This window comes from Podarcis cretensis (assembly GCF_951804945.1).
Source record: "Podarcis cretensis genome assembly, chromosome: 14".
In the NCBI taxonomy this organism is placed as follows: domain Eukaryota; kingdom Metazoa; phylum Chordata; class Lepidosauria; order Squamata; family Lacertidae; genus Podarcis; species Podarcis cretensis.
In genome coordinates, this window is record NC_137183.1 from 10,784,739 (window position 1) to 10,804,492 (window position 19,754).

Sequence of the window (19,754 nt, forward strand, 5' to 3'; positions counted from 1 at the left end):
TAAAGAACAGCAGTATATGATTAAGGAAGTATATCTAAGAGTTGATGTGGAATGCTCACATCAGGAGTTCAAGCTATACCAGGTGCAAGAAACTAAAAAGCCCTGACTATTCCACTTAATGCTTTTAGATATTCTCCATGGTACATTTGTAACAATTAAAAACAGATGAACTACAAGGGTCCAAAGTTTAATTTTTCACACCATCATTGCCTCCAACTAGATTTGAATTGGCTAGAAAATTTACCACTATTTCGCTGAAAAATGCCCCCTCTGAAAGCTGCTTTTCTTAGTGAAAGCTACTCCTCCCCCACCCCCAGTACAAATCAATATGACTAATCTGACCCAATAATCCTTCCCACCCACCCATGCAAGCAGCAGCTACTCCTATCATTATACATTTGTAACATGTAGTTTGGCCAGAGTGAAAACCTTTTAGCATCTGTAAAAACGTATTTTCATTTGTCCAAAAGGAAAGCTCTTATTCCCCTCTCCCTTTGAGTTTCCCATTTTTAGGAATAAGATCACAGCAATCTGCATTGTGTGTGTTTAATTCTTATAAATAATAAAAGCTGCAAGAGACTGACACAGTTAACACTCTGGATATTTGTGAAAGCAGGTTAGGTTTTGTTTCTCACATGACATCCCCCCTCCCTGCCAAAAAATGAAAGAAGAGCAAACATGGAAAGGCTGTATACCATCACATATGAGTATATTTTTGCCAATATAGCTTCTCAGCATATGCACTCACAGCAAAACACACATTTGTGTCATATAAATCTGTAGTGAAAACATCCACCATCCTACATAAAACAATACCTTATGCAATAGCCCAAATTCTTGCTCTTCTAGCTATGTAGTTGATAGACAAGTTAGTACCTGTGCCACAAAATCTGCATTTTGGTTTCTTGAACAAACTGACTGGTAGCCATGATACACTTGGAAGCGCTGAGCATATGAAAATTACTGTGAAATAGACTAGAACATCAGGCACAATTCCATTATTCTATTTCTAAATTAGCAGCAGCCAGATTTTACTATAACATTTGTAAGCATACTTGCAAAACTAATATCCTGAGTAACTTGTAATGCCAAATATTTTTGAATGCTCTTCAGTACAAATGCTTACATGCAAATTGTAATATGTAACAGCATTTGAGTATGTTCAATGTGAATCTCCCCAAAGACGATCTTTTACACATTTGTTTTGAGCTAATTGTTTTCAGTTTCGAAAAGAAAAAGGCCCCCAAAACGCAGACATGAGAGAAACAAGGACAAGCCTCACAAAATACTGTGCGCACCTTAAGCAAAATATCCTCAAATATACAAGGCTACAGATTCAGAGTCCATTAGAATGTAGTTTTTTGGGGGGAAAGGGGTTGAGGTTAGGTTATAGAAAGGTTTTAAGGAGAACCAGGACAAGAAGATGACCATAGCCCAGTTCACAGTAACCAGCAGGCCCCAAACAAACAGCCTGGGAGAAATTAATTTTGTTATGATTAAATGCAAAAGGACTTTTTAAATGACCTCTGTTTTATAAATGTTAATAGAGGGGTTACTTTTTTCAAACCAAGAGTCCCATGCTAGTGGTGGGCATGGCCAATGTATGTACACACAGACAGAAATGCACTTACCAGACATGCCATCACACAGCACCTCTGTTGCACCCAGTATTTCCAGCCCTCCCCATTCTGGTGCTGGAGTGGTAGTGGCTGGAATAAACTGTATTTTACTTTGCCCAGATCATTCTGGGCAAAGTGAAATGACAGCATTTACAGTGATTCCCACACCAGTGCTAGAATGGTGGGGAAATGCTGTCTTTTACTCTTAAAGGGCAGGAAGAGGTCTTTGTTTTCTAGAGTAGTATTGTGGTGCTGTGGTACTAAGACTGGAAATAAAATCCATCTACCTATTCTTTAGAAATCATCTCTAAATGTTCTATGCATTCAGACTTTGCCAACAACAACAACAACAACAACAACAACAACAGGCTCAGTTAAAACTATCAACACTCCTATCAGGTATGTTTAATCAGCTTTAAGACTATCAAAAGCTCAGACAATAGTTTGTCCTAAACTATTAAGATCCATCTTATTTTTGTATTCATGGGATCATGAGGTTCATCTCTTATGTGCCACAAGCTTTGGGGGAGGGGGGGAATAACAGATGTAAAGCATATAAAACCTTGATTTCTTATAAAGCAAGATCTGAAATTGGAGACTAGCCTTTAAAGATACAGCAGACACCTTTGAGAGGTTCAAGAGGACAAACCCATTTTATATGAAGATAGTTACAGTATACAACACCTACCAGTTTTCTTCTCAATGTGCCGCCTTCCTGCCTCCCTAAATGCAACTACACCTCTGAAGAAAGCTCTGAGGACCGCCCAACGAAACACAGCAACAGGATCAATTCCTATCATTCCACAAATAAAGGCACTCTTGCTGCTTCTTAGGAGAGCGACAATGTCTGGTCGCATATGATCTGTATTTTTCTCCCGGAAATCCTAAAGAGGAAAGAAATGAAATAGAGTGTTCAGCAAGTCCTGAAGTAGTAGAGTACAAGTTTTCAGAGCAAAAGGTTTTGGGTTCAATCTCTGACATCTTCAGGTAAGCCTGGGAAAGATTCCTACATGAAACCCTGGAGACAGCCACTGCTTATCAGTGTACGACAACTCTGAGCTAGATGAACTAGTAGCCTGACTTGGTATAAGGCAACTTCCTATGTTCCTAAAACATTTGATTTCTACAATAGTCAGGGCAATAATATATGCTCAATAGTATGCTGTACATCTGTTAAATGCATCTGTTAAAGCTGCTTGGCCGAATAAGGTTCTAAGACGTTCCTCAAGCTTAGCATTATTCTCTAGCACTTTTTGAAGCATTTACAAATTAGATGAAATATGCATTGTCACCGCTGCTAACATTGCCTAAGAAAGCAATCAAACTTGGGAAATATGAATAGGATCATGGAATGACAAGAATGCAATGGAATCTCACTTATGGTCCTGCACTTCCCTATAAGAACTGTATAATAATTTCAAACTCAAGACAATGTACACATGTTCTTCATGTGATCTGTTTGTGCACATGAACATGATAAGCTTTTCCTACTGCAGGTGGGCTGTGCTAGAATAACTGATATTTTCATTTAAAAATTAGGCCATACACATGCTCACATTCAGGTGCATTAAGTTCCATTCAAATCAATGGAACTTATATGCAGGTAACTATGGTTAAACGTCAGCTTCAACTGGGATAAAAAGGAAAGACAAAGGCAATAGGTGATTATGTTAAAGTGCATATACTCTTGATTCAATCCACCAAGTTCCAATATTGGCACAAATATAGGAAGAGAAAGAGTAAAAGTGCAGATTCAAAACTTACAGTACTGAAGTCGAAATCCCCATTCTACAGGTGATAAACCATCTGTCATGTATGTTTTAGTTGTGATTCCTGCACTGCAGGGGGTTGGACTAGATGACCCTCAAGGTCGCTTTCAACTCTACAATTCTATGGTTCTATGATAAGGATCACTTAATTCAACAGCAAGAGCCTCCAAAGGCATTATTATGGCTTTCAAATATTAAAAGTTGCATCTATTTTTAGAGAAAATGTTAGCAGTGAACAATGTACAGACCTTCACACCATATTTAACTTTTCCAGCATAGTGTTTTATGATGAAAGCAGGTTCCATTACAGCTGGAAATTCAATGTAGAGGTTCCCTTCATGTTGACGCTTAAACTTGTCTAGTAGCGTTTGATTTGTGGCTTGTGGGAAACTGAATGAAGAGAAGAGAATGTTTTTAGTTGATGATTTTAATACATGTATTCCTATAAGACATACAGATATATTCAGTTCCCAAATCATTAGATAATTAGATAATTAGTAAAACAGCAACATGTCTATAGAGCTAAAATTGATTGGTTTTTCACTCTCCTTTTCTAGCACACAGGCACTAAGCATCTCTGGGCTGCTTAGTAGGGAGACAAAAGAGTAGCGGCTTGATCAGCATATTTGCATCACAGCAAAAACTACACTCATATCATGCTTCAAACAAACTGGATTTTTAAATTTTGTTTTCATGCAGGAAAAGAGTAGTGTGTGAAGAGAGCATTGTTGCTTAAGTGTTTATTGTTTTTCTCTCCTTTCAGTAAATGGTATACAGTAGCAAAAAAGAAACAAACAGACCAGTAACAGGAAAAAACAAACAACAGAACCATCAACATAATGTTTGGTCACACACAGTGTATGTATATCAAAATTCGGAAAAAATGAAGGGAAAGAAAGAAAGAAAGAAAGAAAGAAAGAAAGAGAGAGGGGGCTTGGCACCATAGTCAATAGCATAAAATGAAGATGTCCGCTCACTCCTTCTTGGGCAGGCAGCTTTGAGAGCAGGCCCCAGCCCTCCTCTGTGAACCAGCCTATTGAAGGCAAGATTGTCCCCTTGCCACCAAATTGGCAAATGGTGGCAGAAATCAGAGGGCGTTCCCCTGGGCGCAGTGCCAACTGACCGACAGTGGCGCTTGGCACCATGCCCAGGGCAGGGATAAATTCCTGGCCTGTGGGGCCTTTCGGCCTCTCTCTCACCACACCGGTTCTTCCTTGTGGAAGCTGCAATTGTCCTAAGGGGTGCTTTCCTCCAGACACAATCTAAGATCTGAATCACAAGATCAGCCTCCCACCATCCCTTGAGATCATGAACACTGAGAAGCGTATCATAAATCACTGGTGCTATCTCCCTTTTTCTGATCTGTTTGTTGTAGGCACTCCTGCTCAAACAATGTGATAGCTCTGTGGGTATCTGGGTCACTGTCCAACTTTCTAGCAAAACTGAGAACTTGCAGAGCATGCAGTCAATTTGGGATTGCACTTGGGACTGGGGCTAGCCAGCCTCTCCTGTGAGAACAGCATGTCCTAGAAAGAACATTTTTTTGTTTTGTTTTTTAGCATCACTTCAGCAAGGGGAAAACAATCCCTTCATGCACCAAAACTGTCAAGTGCCATCTTGAATAAAACATGGGAGGGGGTAAGCACACTATTTGAATGGCAATGTCCATCAACTTTAGAGAGGCCTGGCTCCCTCAACTATTTTAGTGAGGGGCGGAATGAAGAGACCTTGGTCCCTAGGAGTTGGCTCCTATGCTAATAATCACTTTCAATTGCAACTTATTTAATTGACTTTCAACACAGAATTTTCTCTTGGGACCCCATAGTCTGTGCACACTGGTCCTCAGTATACCTCCTTGCCTATGTTGACTAGTCCCTATTATGATTGTAGCAAAACTGCAAGTGGAACACAGACGCATTATCCTGCTTTCATGACCACAAAGTTTTAATTGTGAAATGAACAACAAACAAAAACCCTTTCAGGAAAAGGCTATTTTCATGTCCATCAAGTCTCACAGAAAAGTTGAACTCTTTTAGATGCAAGAAAGGAAACTACTGATGACTCAAGTATGAGTTGATAGGAATGGGAAATCGGGGAAATACTGGAAGGATAATGACATAAAGAGAGTGTGTGCTGAGTAATGCAGATCTCCAGAACACATTTCCAAGACTGATTCTCCTGCTCTCCTATCACAATGGAATAGATTATATCATCTACGCTATATAAATATTGTAACTTGTTATAGGAATTCTAAGGTCTCATATATATATAAATCATGTGTTCATAAATGTACAAGGCAAACACACATGCATAAATATAGTGCCTGAAACTGTACAGGAGAGCAATTCTGAATCCATTTTGACTGTCCCAAATTGACCTCAAATATTTCTCTGCAAGGAGGAAGGAAATGGGAAAAGCTTTTCAGTTGTCTTTGGACTGCAGGGGCTTACACCTCCTTTCGCAAATACAGTCTGGCAAGTATCTGTTAAGCTGAGCAAACTATCAATAAATGTAAGAGATTCAGGAACTAAAGTATCTACCATCACAAAGGAATGGCCAGGATGCCCAGGTAAAAGCAATCAGTGACCATTATGAGGTATCCTGGCAGACAGGTTTTCTGCTCTAGACCGCCCCTTCAGTTATGTATGTGTGATGTTTTGCAGGGCGGTCTTGAGCTACAGGGGAGGCAATTTCAAAAGTTTATATAAGAGCTTGCACTCCATTGTTCTGGGTCCCTCCTCCCTCCTCCCTCCTGCGTGTGGTTGTGAGCACCCTGTTGCAACAGTTAATAAAGATCAGGCTTACTAGCTGCCTTGCTTCTCAATATTCTCTGGTTGGCCTCTGTTATTTTCTCCTACCGATAGAGAACCTACTTAAGGACATTTCGGGCTCTTAGATACCCCATAAGGGAAAAGGAGCAGTATTTTTCTTGTAACAACTGTAAACTCATTTTCTGAATGGGAATCTTTCCTCAGACAAAATGACACCACCCTTGCCATCAGCTGGCTTGAAGAAACCCTTGAAAACATTTCACAGAGGACTTAACATGCTCAGTGATCATGGAATGTTGACTGAGTGGGGCAGATGGGGAATGACACTGAATGGTGTGTGCAAAATGAATAAGGGCAGTGCTATTTTTTTTTTGGGGGGGGGGCTGCAGGGGTATATATACCCCTAAACATTTTGTGACGCTTTGTACTTTTGTCCATTTACTGTATTTATTTTTCCTGATTTGAACTATTAAATGGTGATTTTCTTGAGTCAAAATGAGAGTACTCCTAAACATATTTTTTTTTTTAAAAGCACTGGATAAGGGCATGGGTTGGCAAACTGAACAACAACCCAATGTAATATTTTGTTGCAGATCCAGCACATCCCATACAGATGTCCATATTAACTTGAGTGAGCATTCTCGTCCTGGGGACAGCTTGATCATTTGCATCCTCCTCCCTAAGGATAAGGAAATCTTTAAAATATTAATGGATGGATAATATATAATCATAAGGGATCTTTCTTATTTTGGTTTTCACTTTTAAGCTGCTACTCACCTGCAAACAACAACAACAACAACAACAACAACAACAACAACAACAACACAGGACTTTAGTGATCTGAAACCTGACAATCACAAGAGTGGGGCAACAACATACTCACTTGCTTTCCTCATCCAGCAGATGGAGCAACCCTGTTGGCTTTTTACTGATAAGGTTTATGCAGCCGGAATTGTCTGTGTATTCTATGTTATGCCAGCTGATGCCTTCCAGTCTGTACTCCTCCTAGGATGGGAGCAAGTTACATTCATTAAGGCAAAACCCCCACATAATATTTTAGCAGTATTTTAAAGCAATCTGCTTTGCTAAACACAGTGAAAAGTCAAGCCATATGCTAACAAACTCAGGAAGCCGGTGCATGAGGGCTGCTCCTTTGATGTTTTTTTCCAAATACCAGCAACCATGTAAACAGACAATTTTAATGTGTCAAGGCATACAAGTGTTTCCTACATCAAATGTAGGGTAGCCTATAATGAAGATGCAGCAACATCCTGTGCTACATCTACCAAATGTGCCGATTATCAGCATATTGATTTGCTACATTTCTGCACCCTGTGTAGATATGGGAGGGGATATGAGGGAACAGGGCAGGAGGTCTCTTCCACTGAAAAATCTCCCTACTTTTTTAAAGCACAGTTAGGATGGTGCCTCAATTCCTTCCAATCCTACAAAGGGTGAGAAGGCGACTTACATCTCAGGCCAGTTAAAGGAACAAGTTGAGAAAAAAGAACTGCCTTCAGCTCCTCTTTTCTCCCCTCCTGGTGCCAACAGAGGGCCCTGCAGCTTGTTTCACATCTAGAGCCTGGCTAAGTTGCTCAGATAAATCTTAACTACAAGGTTTGAGCAGCAGCAGCAGCAACAACAACAACAACAACATGCTGCCCATCTAACTGGGTTGCCCCTGCCACTCTGGGCAGCTCCCAGCAAAATATTAAAAACACAGTAAAATATAGTAAAATCAATATAGGGCTGCCTTCAGATGTGTTCTAAAAGTCCAATAATTGTTTATTTCCTTGGCATCTGCTGGAAGGGAGTTCCACAGGGTGGGCACCAGTACCGAAAGGGCTCTCTGCCTGGTTCCCTGTACCCTCACTTCTAGCATTGAGTGCTTCAGGTATACAGGACCAAAGCATTTTAGAGCTTTCAAGGTCAGCACCAACACTTTGAATTGTGCTTGGAAACATACTGGGAGCCAATGTAGATCCTTTAGGACCAGTTTTAGATGGAAAATATATAGAAAGGAAGGAGCCTTAGAGAAAGATCAGAAGGTTTTTCTTCCCGCAGTTGTGCACCCCAAGGAGGGGATGGTTTGTGAGTCCTGTCTTCATAAACTGAATGCCTAAGTTCTGATGGCCCAAAAAATGCTCTATTGACCAGGCAAACAGTGGCTAAATATTGTTTTTAACTAGTAATTAAATGAAAACACAGAAAATGTTTTAATTACAGAACCTGTCTTTTAGAGAACAATAGAGTCTGATTTCTTCTAGAAGCTTTTCAGAGTTTCATCTCTGAATCATAGAATCATAGAATCATAGAGTTGGAAGAGACCACAAGGGCCATCGAGTCCAACCCCCTGCCAAGCAGGAAACACCATCAGAGCACTCCTGACATATGGTTGTCAAGCCTCTGCTTAAAGACCTCCAAAGAAGGGGACTTCACCACACTCCTTGGCAGCAAATTCCACTGTCGAACAGCTCTTACTGTCAGGAAGTTCTTCCTAATATTTAGGTGGAATCTTCTTTCTTGTAGTTTGGAGCCATTGCTCCGTGTCCGCTTCTCTGGAGCAGCAGAAAACAACCTTTCTCCCTCCTCTATGTGACATCCTTTTATATATTTGAACATGGCTATCATATCACCCCTTAACCTCCTCTTCTCCAGGCTAAACATACGTCTCATTGGTATTGCCATACTCCTTCCAGCATCAAATACATTGTAGTCTGCAGTAGCTCTGACCCCTGAACACATGGCCTGTTCCAAGCTGCCACCTCAGATTTCCCCAATTTCTGGCAACTTGGACAGGTGGCCTCTGAACATGTACCAAGTTTCAATAGCAAAATACCCATGAATGTTTGCAGAAAGCCTTGCCTTTGTAAAGCAAATGTTTCCAACTGTCCACAGACTAGAATTTCAAGTTCTGTGTTCACCTGCACAGTTAGCCAGACACTGCATAAGATGTAGCCTAAGCTGAGATGGCAGGCCAACATTCTACTGAAGAGAGAATTAAGGCTCTGTGAGGGCTACTATGATCTTCATATCAATTGAGAGGTGAGAACACAAGCATGCAGTTTGATTAGGAACTTCCAACAAAATACTTTATTTTTTACAACATATGATGTTTTTATGAAAAATAGTAACACTAGAACTAACACCTGCAAATGGATATAATGTAGTGAAATTACTTTCAGGTGAAAGTTATATAGTCAATATTAGTAAACTATTAATAAAATAAAATAAATGAAACTTCGCTATTAGTTTTTAAAAAAAGCAACTATGTAGTTTTAAAGACTTACTTGCTCCAATTTAAAGATGTGTCGGTTAAAATAGTGTTGTAAACGTTCATTTGCAAAATTAATGCAAAACTGTTCAAAACTGTTACTTTCATAATCTTCAAACCCAAAAATATCAAGTACTCCAATGGATAAAGTCTGCAACATAAAGTGAAGTTTTAGAAATATTACTCTTAAAACATAAATTTGATAGGTTGCACAAGAACACACATATTAAAGCACTTGCAATCATTTCAGACTTGGTTCAGATCTTAAATAAAAATACACTTTGTATACAAGTCTTAAGACAATGCTTCTATTTGATCACAAAAGTCCAAAGATTCGTCCTCAAGCTCCAACTACTGCTAAAATCCAGTCTTCTTCTACCAAAATGGCTACATGCAATGTCTGAGTATGACAACACAAATAAAACCTATAGAATTGCAAAATGAAGGATGGATAGAATCTAAGCTGACATTTAAACCGAGCCTAGGTGTTACCTTGGTGCTCTCCTCAAAGTCCTTGGTATTCAAAAGTGCATGGTTAATTCTAAAAACTATCCAATCAAACAGAGCACTGTACAACGATTTAGCCATGGAATTCCGCACTGTAACAGCCTAAAAATAAAAGAGAATGAGTACATTATTTCTAGTCACTCACATTATTTTCAGAGAACATTTACACCTTTCTTTAAGGAGTTCAAGGGTTAGGCATACATTCTCCATTTCTCCAATTCAACCCTCACAATCACCCTATAAGGTAGGTTAGACCAGTGTTTCCCAACCTTAGTTCTCCAGCTGGTTTTGGACTACAACTCCCATCATCCCTAGCTAGCAAGACCAGTGGTCAGGGATGATGGGAATTGTAGTCTGAAAAACAGCTGGAGACCCAGGGTTGGGAAACACGTTAGACTGAACGTGTGTGGCTATCTCAATGTCATCCAGTGAAGTGATTTGAATCCAGGTCTCCCCTGTCTTGATTGACACTAACCACTGCACTATACTGACTCTATACCATTACTTACTTGCAAGCAGGATTTCTATCCAGGGTGAGACTGGGTGAAGACCTTTGTCTCACATACACCCCAAACCTCTCTTCACTACTAGCAAAACTACATTCTCTAGTTATTTTCTACCCATTAGCCCAAAGACCACTCCTGATTTTTCTTGGTGAGAATAATCCTGGGGAAGCAGTAATGTGGGTACACATACCCCAGTTTTATCCCATGAACACTCTAACAGGATGGATTAACGTCTTTACTTCTAATACAATAATTACATTCTCTAAGGTTGAAGCAAAGATTACTTTGACACCTGCTGAGTTTACTAAAATATATTGGGAGGCAATAAATCCTTTAGTGTGTTTCTTGTTCTGCCATGTAGTTTGATTCAAAACCTTCTGCACAATTTTAAAGGAAAAAGGACAAAATACTGCCATACAGTGCAAGACTGCTTCCACAAACCTTCTGCTCCCAAAAGCAAAACATTTTCTGAAAGGAAAATGAGCCAAGGTTTCATATTAGGAGATCTAATGGATTACTTTGGCCTGCTGAAGTTCTCTTTGTTCACACATTTTGTGATTCTCAGGGAGGGGCATCACTTTGCATTTCATTCTTAGTCCATGTGGATCACTTTATTTATCCATTGACAAGTATGGGAATTGCATGAAATAGCTGTAAACTACAGTGCTAATTAAACAAAAAACACCAAGTCCTCCTACTGATAGTATTAATGTCAAAACCCACAAAAGAACGGTACTTCAACTGCCAGTAATGATCTATTTTAAAAACAGAGCTTTCCCTCCAGTAAAATAAACTTTGCACAAGCAAGGCAGATTGTATCAGCAAAGTTTAACCTTGATTAAAAAGGAAAATAAAAGACGCACCATTTGCCATTTTCTTCCTTACTTCTTCCCCACCCACCGCTTCTCTGAATGGAAATAAGTCTCTACCAGTTCAACAGAGACTGTGCAATTGCTGAAAGTGTCCAAGTTCTGACAAGTACCAGACACTCAAAAAAGTTCCAAGTTCTCCAACAGCAACAAACAAGCTAAAGCATATGATAGGTTGCTCAGTTTATGGTCCATGGGCAAAAGCCCTCTCCCCAAGTACATGTGCACCATGCGAAAATCCCAATTATGTGATTGTGTGGCACCATCAGGATGTGGCCAAATGAATAAACTACATTGTGGTTGGTAAACTGGCCTCTGGGAACAGCAGCAAACCACAGCAGGATCTATCTACAGTGAAACATGACCACTATAAAATTTCAGTCAGCATTGCAACAATATGACTTTACTGCCATCCTTTGCGACAGATCCACCTCCCTTCTCCTTTGCCTCTGCCTTGCCTCCTCCATTTGGCACCACTCCCCAAGATAAGACACATAAAAACAAGGGAGGGTCATATGTGTCAGGGGTAATTTAGAAACGTTCTTAACAATTGCCTGAATTTCTCCAGGGATGTTTGTCTCACATTCGGAACCCCTGGATGCAGAATAACCTGTTCTCTATCAGACGTCACATCTAAAGTCACATGATTAAGTTAACAGAGAACAAGATAGAAATGGGGATATTTTAAAAGAAGTTTGGAGAATAGTTCCACCATACTTCTGCTCGGCCAGTTATTAGAGCAAGATGCTTTCTCTGCATTTCTATAAGCTAAAGCAGAGAGAGTTTTAAAAAAGACCTTCCATGCATTCCATAAAAAGTATTTTTAAAGAAAAGTAATAGGAACCGAATCAGCTTTAATCCCAACTGTGTGATTTAACTGGAGATGAGCCCTTAACATACACCATAATTGTTTTTTTTCAAACAATAAATAGATGCTTGCCATATTCGTTCCCTCCTCTCAATTTCTCTTCTTCCGTGTCCTTTACTGATGTCATATCTTACATATGCTACTAATATTTTGGCCAAAGCCAAATACATGCATATCATCAACTGCACACTGAGATGATATATTCAAGACCATTTTCCAGCCACAAATATTTCTTAATAGAGTCTTGTTTTTGAATATAGCTTCTTGCAAAACCACTTGCTTATGCATACAGGAGGGACACCCTCAGTCTGAGAGGACAGAGTTTGCACTTCACATTCTGCTGATTCAGTTCTCCCCCTCAAATCCCAATTCAAAGAGCAGCATTGTTATCAAAATGCCTTTTACAACAATAGCATCCTCAGAACAGAGGTCCACCATTTTTGGCAACGGTCCAGCTAATCTTCTATACATATTCTCACATTATCCACTAGCGAAAAAGTACATATCTGTACTAAGAGTCTTATTTGTTTGTCATCTGGGAATTTACAAAAATGTGTGCTACGGGAGATCATGGAGGAAACATGAAACTAGGACAATCCTTTGTAATCTTTTGTAACTTCCAAAGCAATGTTTTGTGTGAAGTCGCAATTGTAGTTCAACACAGGTATTCCTTATTACTTTGGAAAGACAATGTAAAATGCCACCTCTCCCTGGAGGCTTGTCTGGGAATACAGTATCTTAAAAAGGATGCTAGCTGGGATAGCATTCTGCTGACAGATGAAGATTTGGATTCATGGCTCACTTAGACAGCTGCAGTCCTTGCACAAAATGCAAGCCATTTGAAAATACAGATACTGTCATGTTCCCAATTTGCAGCGAAACATTTATCATCACAGCCAACACTGAGTAACAACAAGCAGCAGGCACTAACGCAACAAGGGGACTCAGACCATATCCTTTGATGTTTGCCTCCAGTTCAGCTGTGACTGAAGCTTTTCCAGGTTACTAACAATTCAGTTTATTAATGTTTCAGTAGGTAGTTTGACACACCTGAACCAACCAGTTTAGTTGCAGGTCGCATAGGGGTGTTTAAATGTCAGTCACATTATTGATTCCAAATTACACCTGATAAGGTGATCAATATTGCCATATTACATCCTATTCTTAGTAATATACAGCTGAACATGATGACATGTATAGGAAATTGGAACTGTCCAAAAGCAACTGGTCCTATTTGAAGTTTACGTAGGGATTTGAGGAGCTGTCGGAATTCTTCAGATTACTGGAATTCTAAACAATGTAGGTTGATATGTTTTCCTTCAGGGGTCAGGATTACTAAGACACATTCAAGGGTTACACTTCAGAACAGAAAACAGTCATAATTTTAAAGACAGCTTATCAAGAACTCTACATTTCAAAGTTGCTTCTTTGTCCACTTTTTACATGCCTAAAATGACTATAAAATTATTCCCAATTTAGTAAAAGGTAAAGGTAAAGGTACCCCTGCCCATACGGGCCAGTCTTGACAGACTCTGGGGTTGTGCGCCCATCTCACTCAAGAGGCCAGGGGCCAGCGCTGTCCGGAGACACTTCCAGGTCACGTGACCAGCGTGACATCACTGCTCTGGCGAGCCAGAGCCGCACACGGAAACGCCGTTTACCTTCCTGCTGGTAAGCGGTCCCTATTTATCTACTTGCACCCGGAGGTGCTTTCGAACTGCTAGGTTGGCAGGCCCTGGGACCGAGCAACGGGAGCGCACCCCGCCGCAGGGATTCGAACCGCCGACCTTTCGATCGGCAAGTCCTAGGCGCTGAGGCTTTAACCCACAGCGCCACCGAGGATAAAGAACTGAAATAGAAAATTAGTAGTGCACACTTCCCAGACTAGAGAGATAACTGGAACATTTTGCTAAAGGAGACACACTGTGGTAAAAGATGAAACAAGTTTAGAAAAATATAGCAGGAGGAGTTAAACAGCTAAACAGTAGTGACGGTAAATAAAATACACACAGTTGCCAACAGTGAAATCTGTAAATATATTCCATGTCTGTTTTCATGCCCAGTATGATTTGAATTTAGAATTCATTCTTGATTCAGTTGTAAGATGGTCTTATCTTTGCTTACACATTTGTAAGCCTTGCCACCTATGCCCCACCCCCACATTTTCCAGGAACCTAAACTGTGCAGATGTATTTTCCTAGGCTATCTTGTGTAATTTCCCAAATTTAAGACATCTGCTACACATACCTCTGCCAGTTTGTACGGTAATACAAGCTTCTCCCCCACAGTCACTGTCTTCCTTGTAACTAGTGCTTCAAATAACATTTCTTCTTTTACCTAAGGAGGAAAAAGTCCACTATTAATCATAATTTTACAAACATATAAAGGTTAACACTTGGAGAAGAACTAGACTGTGTGCCTCAAGTACCAGTGTTATTCAAATTATAAGCCTGACATTAACACACAAAATAAACTCTATATTACATCCTGTTTCCTAATTTCTATATTATTCTCTTTTGCACTAGTATCTGAAAGCTTACTTTCAGTTGCTAAAACTATACAAAACCCCATAGCTCTCTGGTGTGATCAAATATTTCCATTATCCCTAGGCCCATGAAAGCTTCCTACTTCATAGCAAAGGGCAGTCCATACTACTCATGAAACAGGACCTGCATTTGGCCAGGGACTACAGACTCAGGCAGTCTGAAATCTTTCTTTTGAACATAGGATTTTCCTTAAGGTAGTTATAAAGGACTTCCTTTTCCTGTTAAGAAGTTTTATATACACTTATTCTCCTACTATTTATTAATCATTTATACAGTATTTAATATGCAAAGTACTTTACAGTTCTATTCATTCTCACAATAACCTATGAGGTAGATCACTATTGTTTTGCGAATAGGTAAACATTGATTTTAACTGTCTCATCTAAAACTCATCTGCATAAGCCCATTCTGACCCCCAAATAATTGATTCACCTAAAAATGACAGTTTTGCAATAGGTTCAAAGCAGACAGGAGAAAGTACATATTTGCACAATCAGTGCTTTTTTTCTAAAAAAAAAAAAAAATGTTTAGGGGTACTCTCATTTTCCTATTCATATTGAAATACTGCCTCTCAATGAGGTAAAACTTAGATTCACAAAATGTTTAGGGGTATGCGTCCCCCCAGAAAAAAGCGCTGTGCACAATACATAACTATAGACTTCATTACAAGTTGTGGTGACAGCCACCACCAACTCACATGTTGTTGTTAAAGTATAGATAAAGACCATAGAAAACAGCTACTATAGTGAATGACTATAGATAGATCTCAATGGAACCGTTATATGGAGAGCCTCTGCTTAAAAGAAGTTGTCAATGAACAACAAGGAATGGCCATCAACTTCATGCCTTGCTTGCAAGCTGGCTGGCCACTGTTTGAAACTATGTTTGACCAGGCCAGCCTCTCCCAACCTAGCCCCCTTCATATGTTGTTGGACTACAGGTGCCATCATCCCAGAACACTGCCCATGCAGATGTTGGGATTTGGAGTCCAACAGATGTGTAGGGCACCTGGTTAGGAAGGGCTGGATTTAGATTACCTTTAGTTCAATGAAAGTTTTGGTGAGAAACAACATCATAAACTAGTGTGAAGTGTCAGTTTAAAGGACACGAGATCCAGTATTCTTGATGCATAAGTTGCCTTCTTCTGCCTACACACACACACACACACAAATAAAGTTCTTTCATACAAGGCTATTCTGCTTCTAGTGTGCTCTGCATGCTACAAGTATCTGGAAGTTCTGCAGAACAGGGAACACAGTCCACTACTTTCCTGTAAAATGAAGTAATAAGCTCCATGACTTTAGAAGTGCCTTGTCTCAATCGAGTCCAGAGAAGGAAACAAAGGAGATATGCTTTCAATGCAGAGGGTTCAGTGTTCCACAGGGAGCTCATGGCTTTCCATACAGTGACTCCTATGTAAAACTCTGCCTAATGATTACATCCAGATCTCCTGATGTGAAGCAAAAAAGCGAGCCAATCTGAGGCAGATGGAGAAAATAACAGTACCATAAGCAAGGCAAAATGACAGCTCTAAGCACAGAAGTATCCCTAACACTATAAAAGCTATTGACACACAAAAGGAATGCATGCTAAAGGTCTGAAGCAGAAATGGTTACGTGGGGTTGTATTACTTGGAGAGGTTAAACTCCCGTGTGTGTGATATGATTCACTGAAAGCATTTCATTCCACTTGGACACAAGTTCACATTCCTCTAACACAGTATCTGTAAAAGACACCATTTATAAACCTTGCCTTCATAACACTTTCAGGCTAGTAAAATAAAATGAAAAATACAGTCTCAGAATAGTTGGCCTCCCTCTCATGATCCCAAGTCAGTTCCAACTTCAAAACAAAAACTGGCTCCAGCTCGAAGATATCTTGAACCTTTGACCTTGGATTTCCTTGCAAAAAGGCCAATATGAACACACAGTACTTTAAATGATTGCACATTTCACAGCAAGAATGGTTCTAGCCTGCACAATGAGATTCAGAATGTACTATATGGATATTGCCCTTTGGGGAAAATATTCTTGATAAATAATCCTATACAGTGCTATCAGTTACATCTATCTTTGTAACAAAAGCCAATTCATGCATAGCTCATAAATGGAGAGGGATCATAGATTGGTGGTAGAACACATGCTGTGCAAGCAGAAGACCGAGGTTCAATCATTGGCATCTCCAGTTCAAAGGATCGGGTAGCAGATGAGGAAAAGACCTCTGTCTGACACTATGTAAAACTTCTGCAAACTAGAGGTGGCAATACCAGGCTAAATGGACAGGCAGACTGAACAAGGCACTACCGTACATTCTTATTTTCACTTGTCTAGAATTTTGTTCCAACCAAACCTGTAAAATGCACAAGCACGTTGTGATAACAAAGGGAACAGAGGATGAGAGCACTCTATCGTCCCCCAAGCCTTTCCAGCACTGTACCACACCCTAGGGAGAGGTACAGTGAACACAGGTACAGTGGCCCCCCTCTTTTAATCTCCATGCAGAACTGAACTAATGCCAAAGCTTTCTGCAACTCATAAGCGCTAAGACAACTTTCCAACACGCCTGAAAAGTAAACACTCTGAGCACTCAAATTTTGAGATTTCTTCACAACATAGTTCTCCCCATCAGATGTGTGAAATATTTTACTAGTAAATAACATTCCAGTTGCTTATATATTCTGTTTTAGAGAAAAGATGAAACATGGAAACCAAGACTCAGTGTGATGACATGTGGATGAAATCTCAGGTCTGTATAAGAGGCGCATGATTGCCAACATTTGCTATTGCAAGGAATAAATTAAACCAGTCTGGCAGCATTCAGTTCCTTTGCTGAACAAGACTCGGTTATTTTTAAACAACAATTTGACAGATGTACCCATTGCAATCTCGGCTTTCCAAATTAAAGCACTTTAAACCTTTGCCAGCCCAAATAACGGCTCTCAACACTTATCTGAAGTATTCATATGTTGTGTTTTCTCACAGTATATGAAAGGCTTGCAATTCTTAAAGTGGCCATGTAGAAAGAAGCAATGTGTCACCCTTCTCCACACCCTGCCAATTTAGGAAAGAACCACAAACTGATTTGTCTACAGTTATTTGAGAAATGCCACACACAGTGAAGTATGAATGAAACTCAAGTACATGGCTGTATTAAACATTAAATATTAGCAGTGGAGTAGACATGCAGCAGAATGAGCTGAAAGAACAAATTTTACTTCTTTTTTGTTTACTTACTTACCTCAACCAAAGAAACGTGTATAGAGAGCTCTTCCCCTGCCGTCTGCCTCATTGTGGTCAAGAATGTTAACCCCCCCCCCCTTCACACTCACCCTCTGCTAGAAGGGAGCAATGTGCACAACAGCCACAATGGTGTACAGAGGGCTGTGACCAAACCACCCTCCATAGCAGCTCATCTCCCAGTTTGTTTGATGCACTGCCTGGAGGCATGGCTTCTGAGAGAGAAAACAGCAGGACAATATTCCTGCCCACCCTCCTTAGCCATTTCTAGGCAAAATAGTAATTTGGGTTTTAAAATAACTGCTGCTTCTCCTTGGAGGCAAGGTGGAAATCTACCAGCAGTGAAATTTATGACTAGCTAAGCAGAGAAGATGGACTAAAGCCTCTCAGTCACTGGTAACATATTGATATTATTGAAGGTGACAGGAGAAAGATTGGACCATGCCTTGGGGTGGGGGAAGGGTTCAAAACCTTGGCAGGGCTACCCAGATTTGTTGAAGAGGAACGACTCCTTTCTCCCTGGTTTTCCACTGCAAGCATAAATTGGATATAAAGGGGCAGACAAAGCTCATGGGTGTCCTGTAAAACAGGCTTAGGTAAAGGTTTTAGGTTGTATCCAATGGTAAAGTAAAGGGACCCCTGACCATTAGGTCCAGTCGTGACCGACTCTGGGGTTGCGGCACTTATCTCGCTTTATTGGTTGAGGGAGCTGCCGTACAGCTTCTGGGTCATGTGGCCAGCATGACTAAGCCACTTATGGCGAACCAGAGCAGCACATGGAAACGCCGCTTACCTTCCTGCCGGAGCAGTACCTATTTATTTACTTGCACTTGACATGCTTTCAAACTGCTAGGTTGGCAGGAGCAGGGACCGAGCAATGGGAGCTCACCCTGTCACGGGGATTTGAACCGCCGACCTTCTGATCGGCAAGTCCTAGGCTCTGTGGTTTAACCCACAGCGCCACCCGCATCCCAATATCCAATGGTAGTCATACTTAAAATAGGTCAATTGTCAGGGGCTGGCTGGACAACAAGGAGGTGCCAGTCAGGGAACCCCCAAGGCAAATCACAGAGGAGGAAGGTCCAGAGCCCAGGGATTGGTGGTGGGAAACCGATGAGAGATCAGAGGGAGAAGCTTGGGAAGAGGTGCTAGATACTGAAGGAAGTTTAGTGAGGAGGAGGAACCTGTAACAGGGAGAGGTTTAGACTTTGAGACAGAAGCAGAGGAGGGAGGTCAAGAGGCTGCTTCAGAGAGTCTTCCCTCTCCTGCTGTGACAAGCTCCCCATGGTCTCCAAGAACACACAGGATAATGAGGAGAGTGGAACAGAGGTCAGAGATGGGCAGACAGAGTTTGAGACTGCTTGGGAAACATTCAGGAGAGGAAGAGCCTTGGAAGGGGTGGAAGGCAGGGAGTTCAGTCCCGGAAACTGCTCCGCAGGGGCAAGACCTACTGGGAAGTGTTGCTGAGTTGTATGCCATTTCCTTGAATAAAGCACTGACAACTGCCTCTGCTTCTTCATGCTGACCTGCATCAGACTTCAGCCCTGACATCAATTGAAATTAATATACACAGCTAACTCAGGGCTATTAATTTCAGTGTAGAACTTAGTTACATACAGCTCTCCTGGTCTCTGTAAGGGAAAATACCATTGAGGGGGAATGTCTGACTTCTAGAGATTAAGCATTTCAGAATTATACATGTGATGCATTGTAGCTATTTTGCACTTCCTACTGGAGCCAAGAACTAGCCAGATGCATAATAATACAGTGGTACCCTGGGTTACAGATT

General features: G+C 40.6%; 1 protein-coding gene across 10 annotated transcripts in view; it reads right to left on the bottom strand.

The window, feature by feature from the left end:
* MYO9A (myosin IXA) overlaps positions 1-19,754 on the bottom strand; it is a 176,566-nt gene that overhangs the window by 97,408 nt on the left and 59,404 nt on the right. For all 10 annotated transcript variants that reach the window (XM_079953098.1, XM_079953106.1, XM_079953102.1 and 7 more), the window contains 6 exons: positions 14,431-14,520; positions 9,926-10,042; positions 9,450-9,584; positions 7,043-7,164; positions 3,637-3,778; positions 2,308-2,503 (listed from right to left, as the gene is read on the bottom strand). In XM_079953098.1, the coding sequence (XP_079809224.1) occupies positions 2,308-2,503; positions 3,637-3,778; positions 7,043-7,164; positions 9,450-9,584; positions 9,926-10,042; positions 14,431-14,520 (802 nt within the window). The remainder of the gene's footprint in view (positions 1-2,307; positions 2,504-3,636; positions 3,779-7,042; positions 7,165-9,449; positions 9,585-9,925; positions 10,043-14,430; positions 14,521-19,754) is intronic.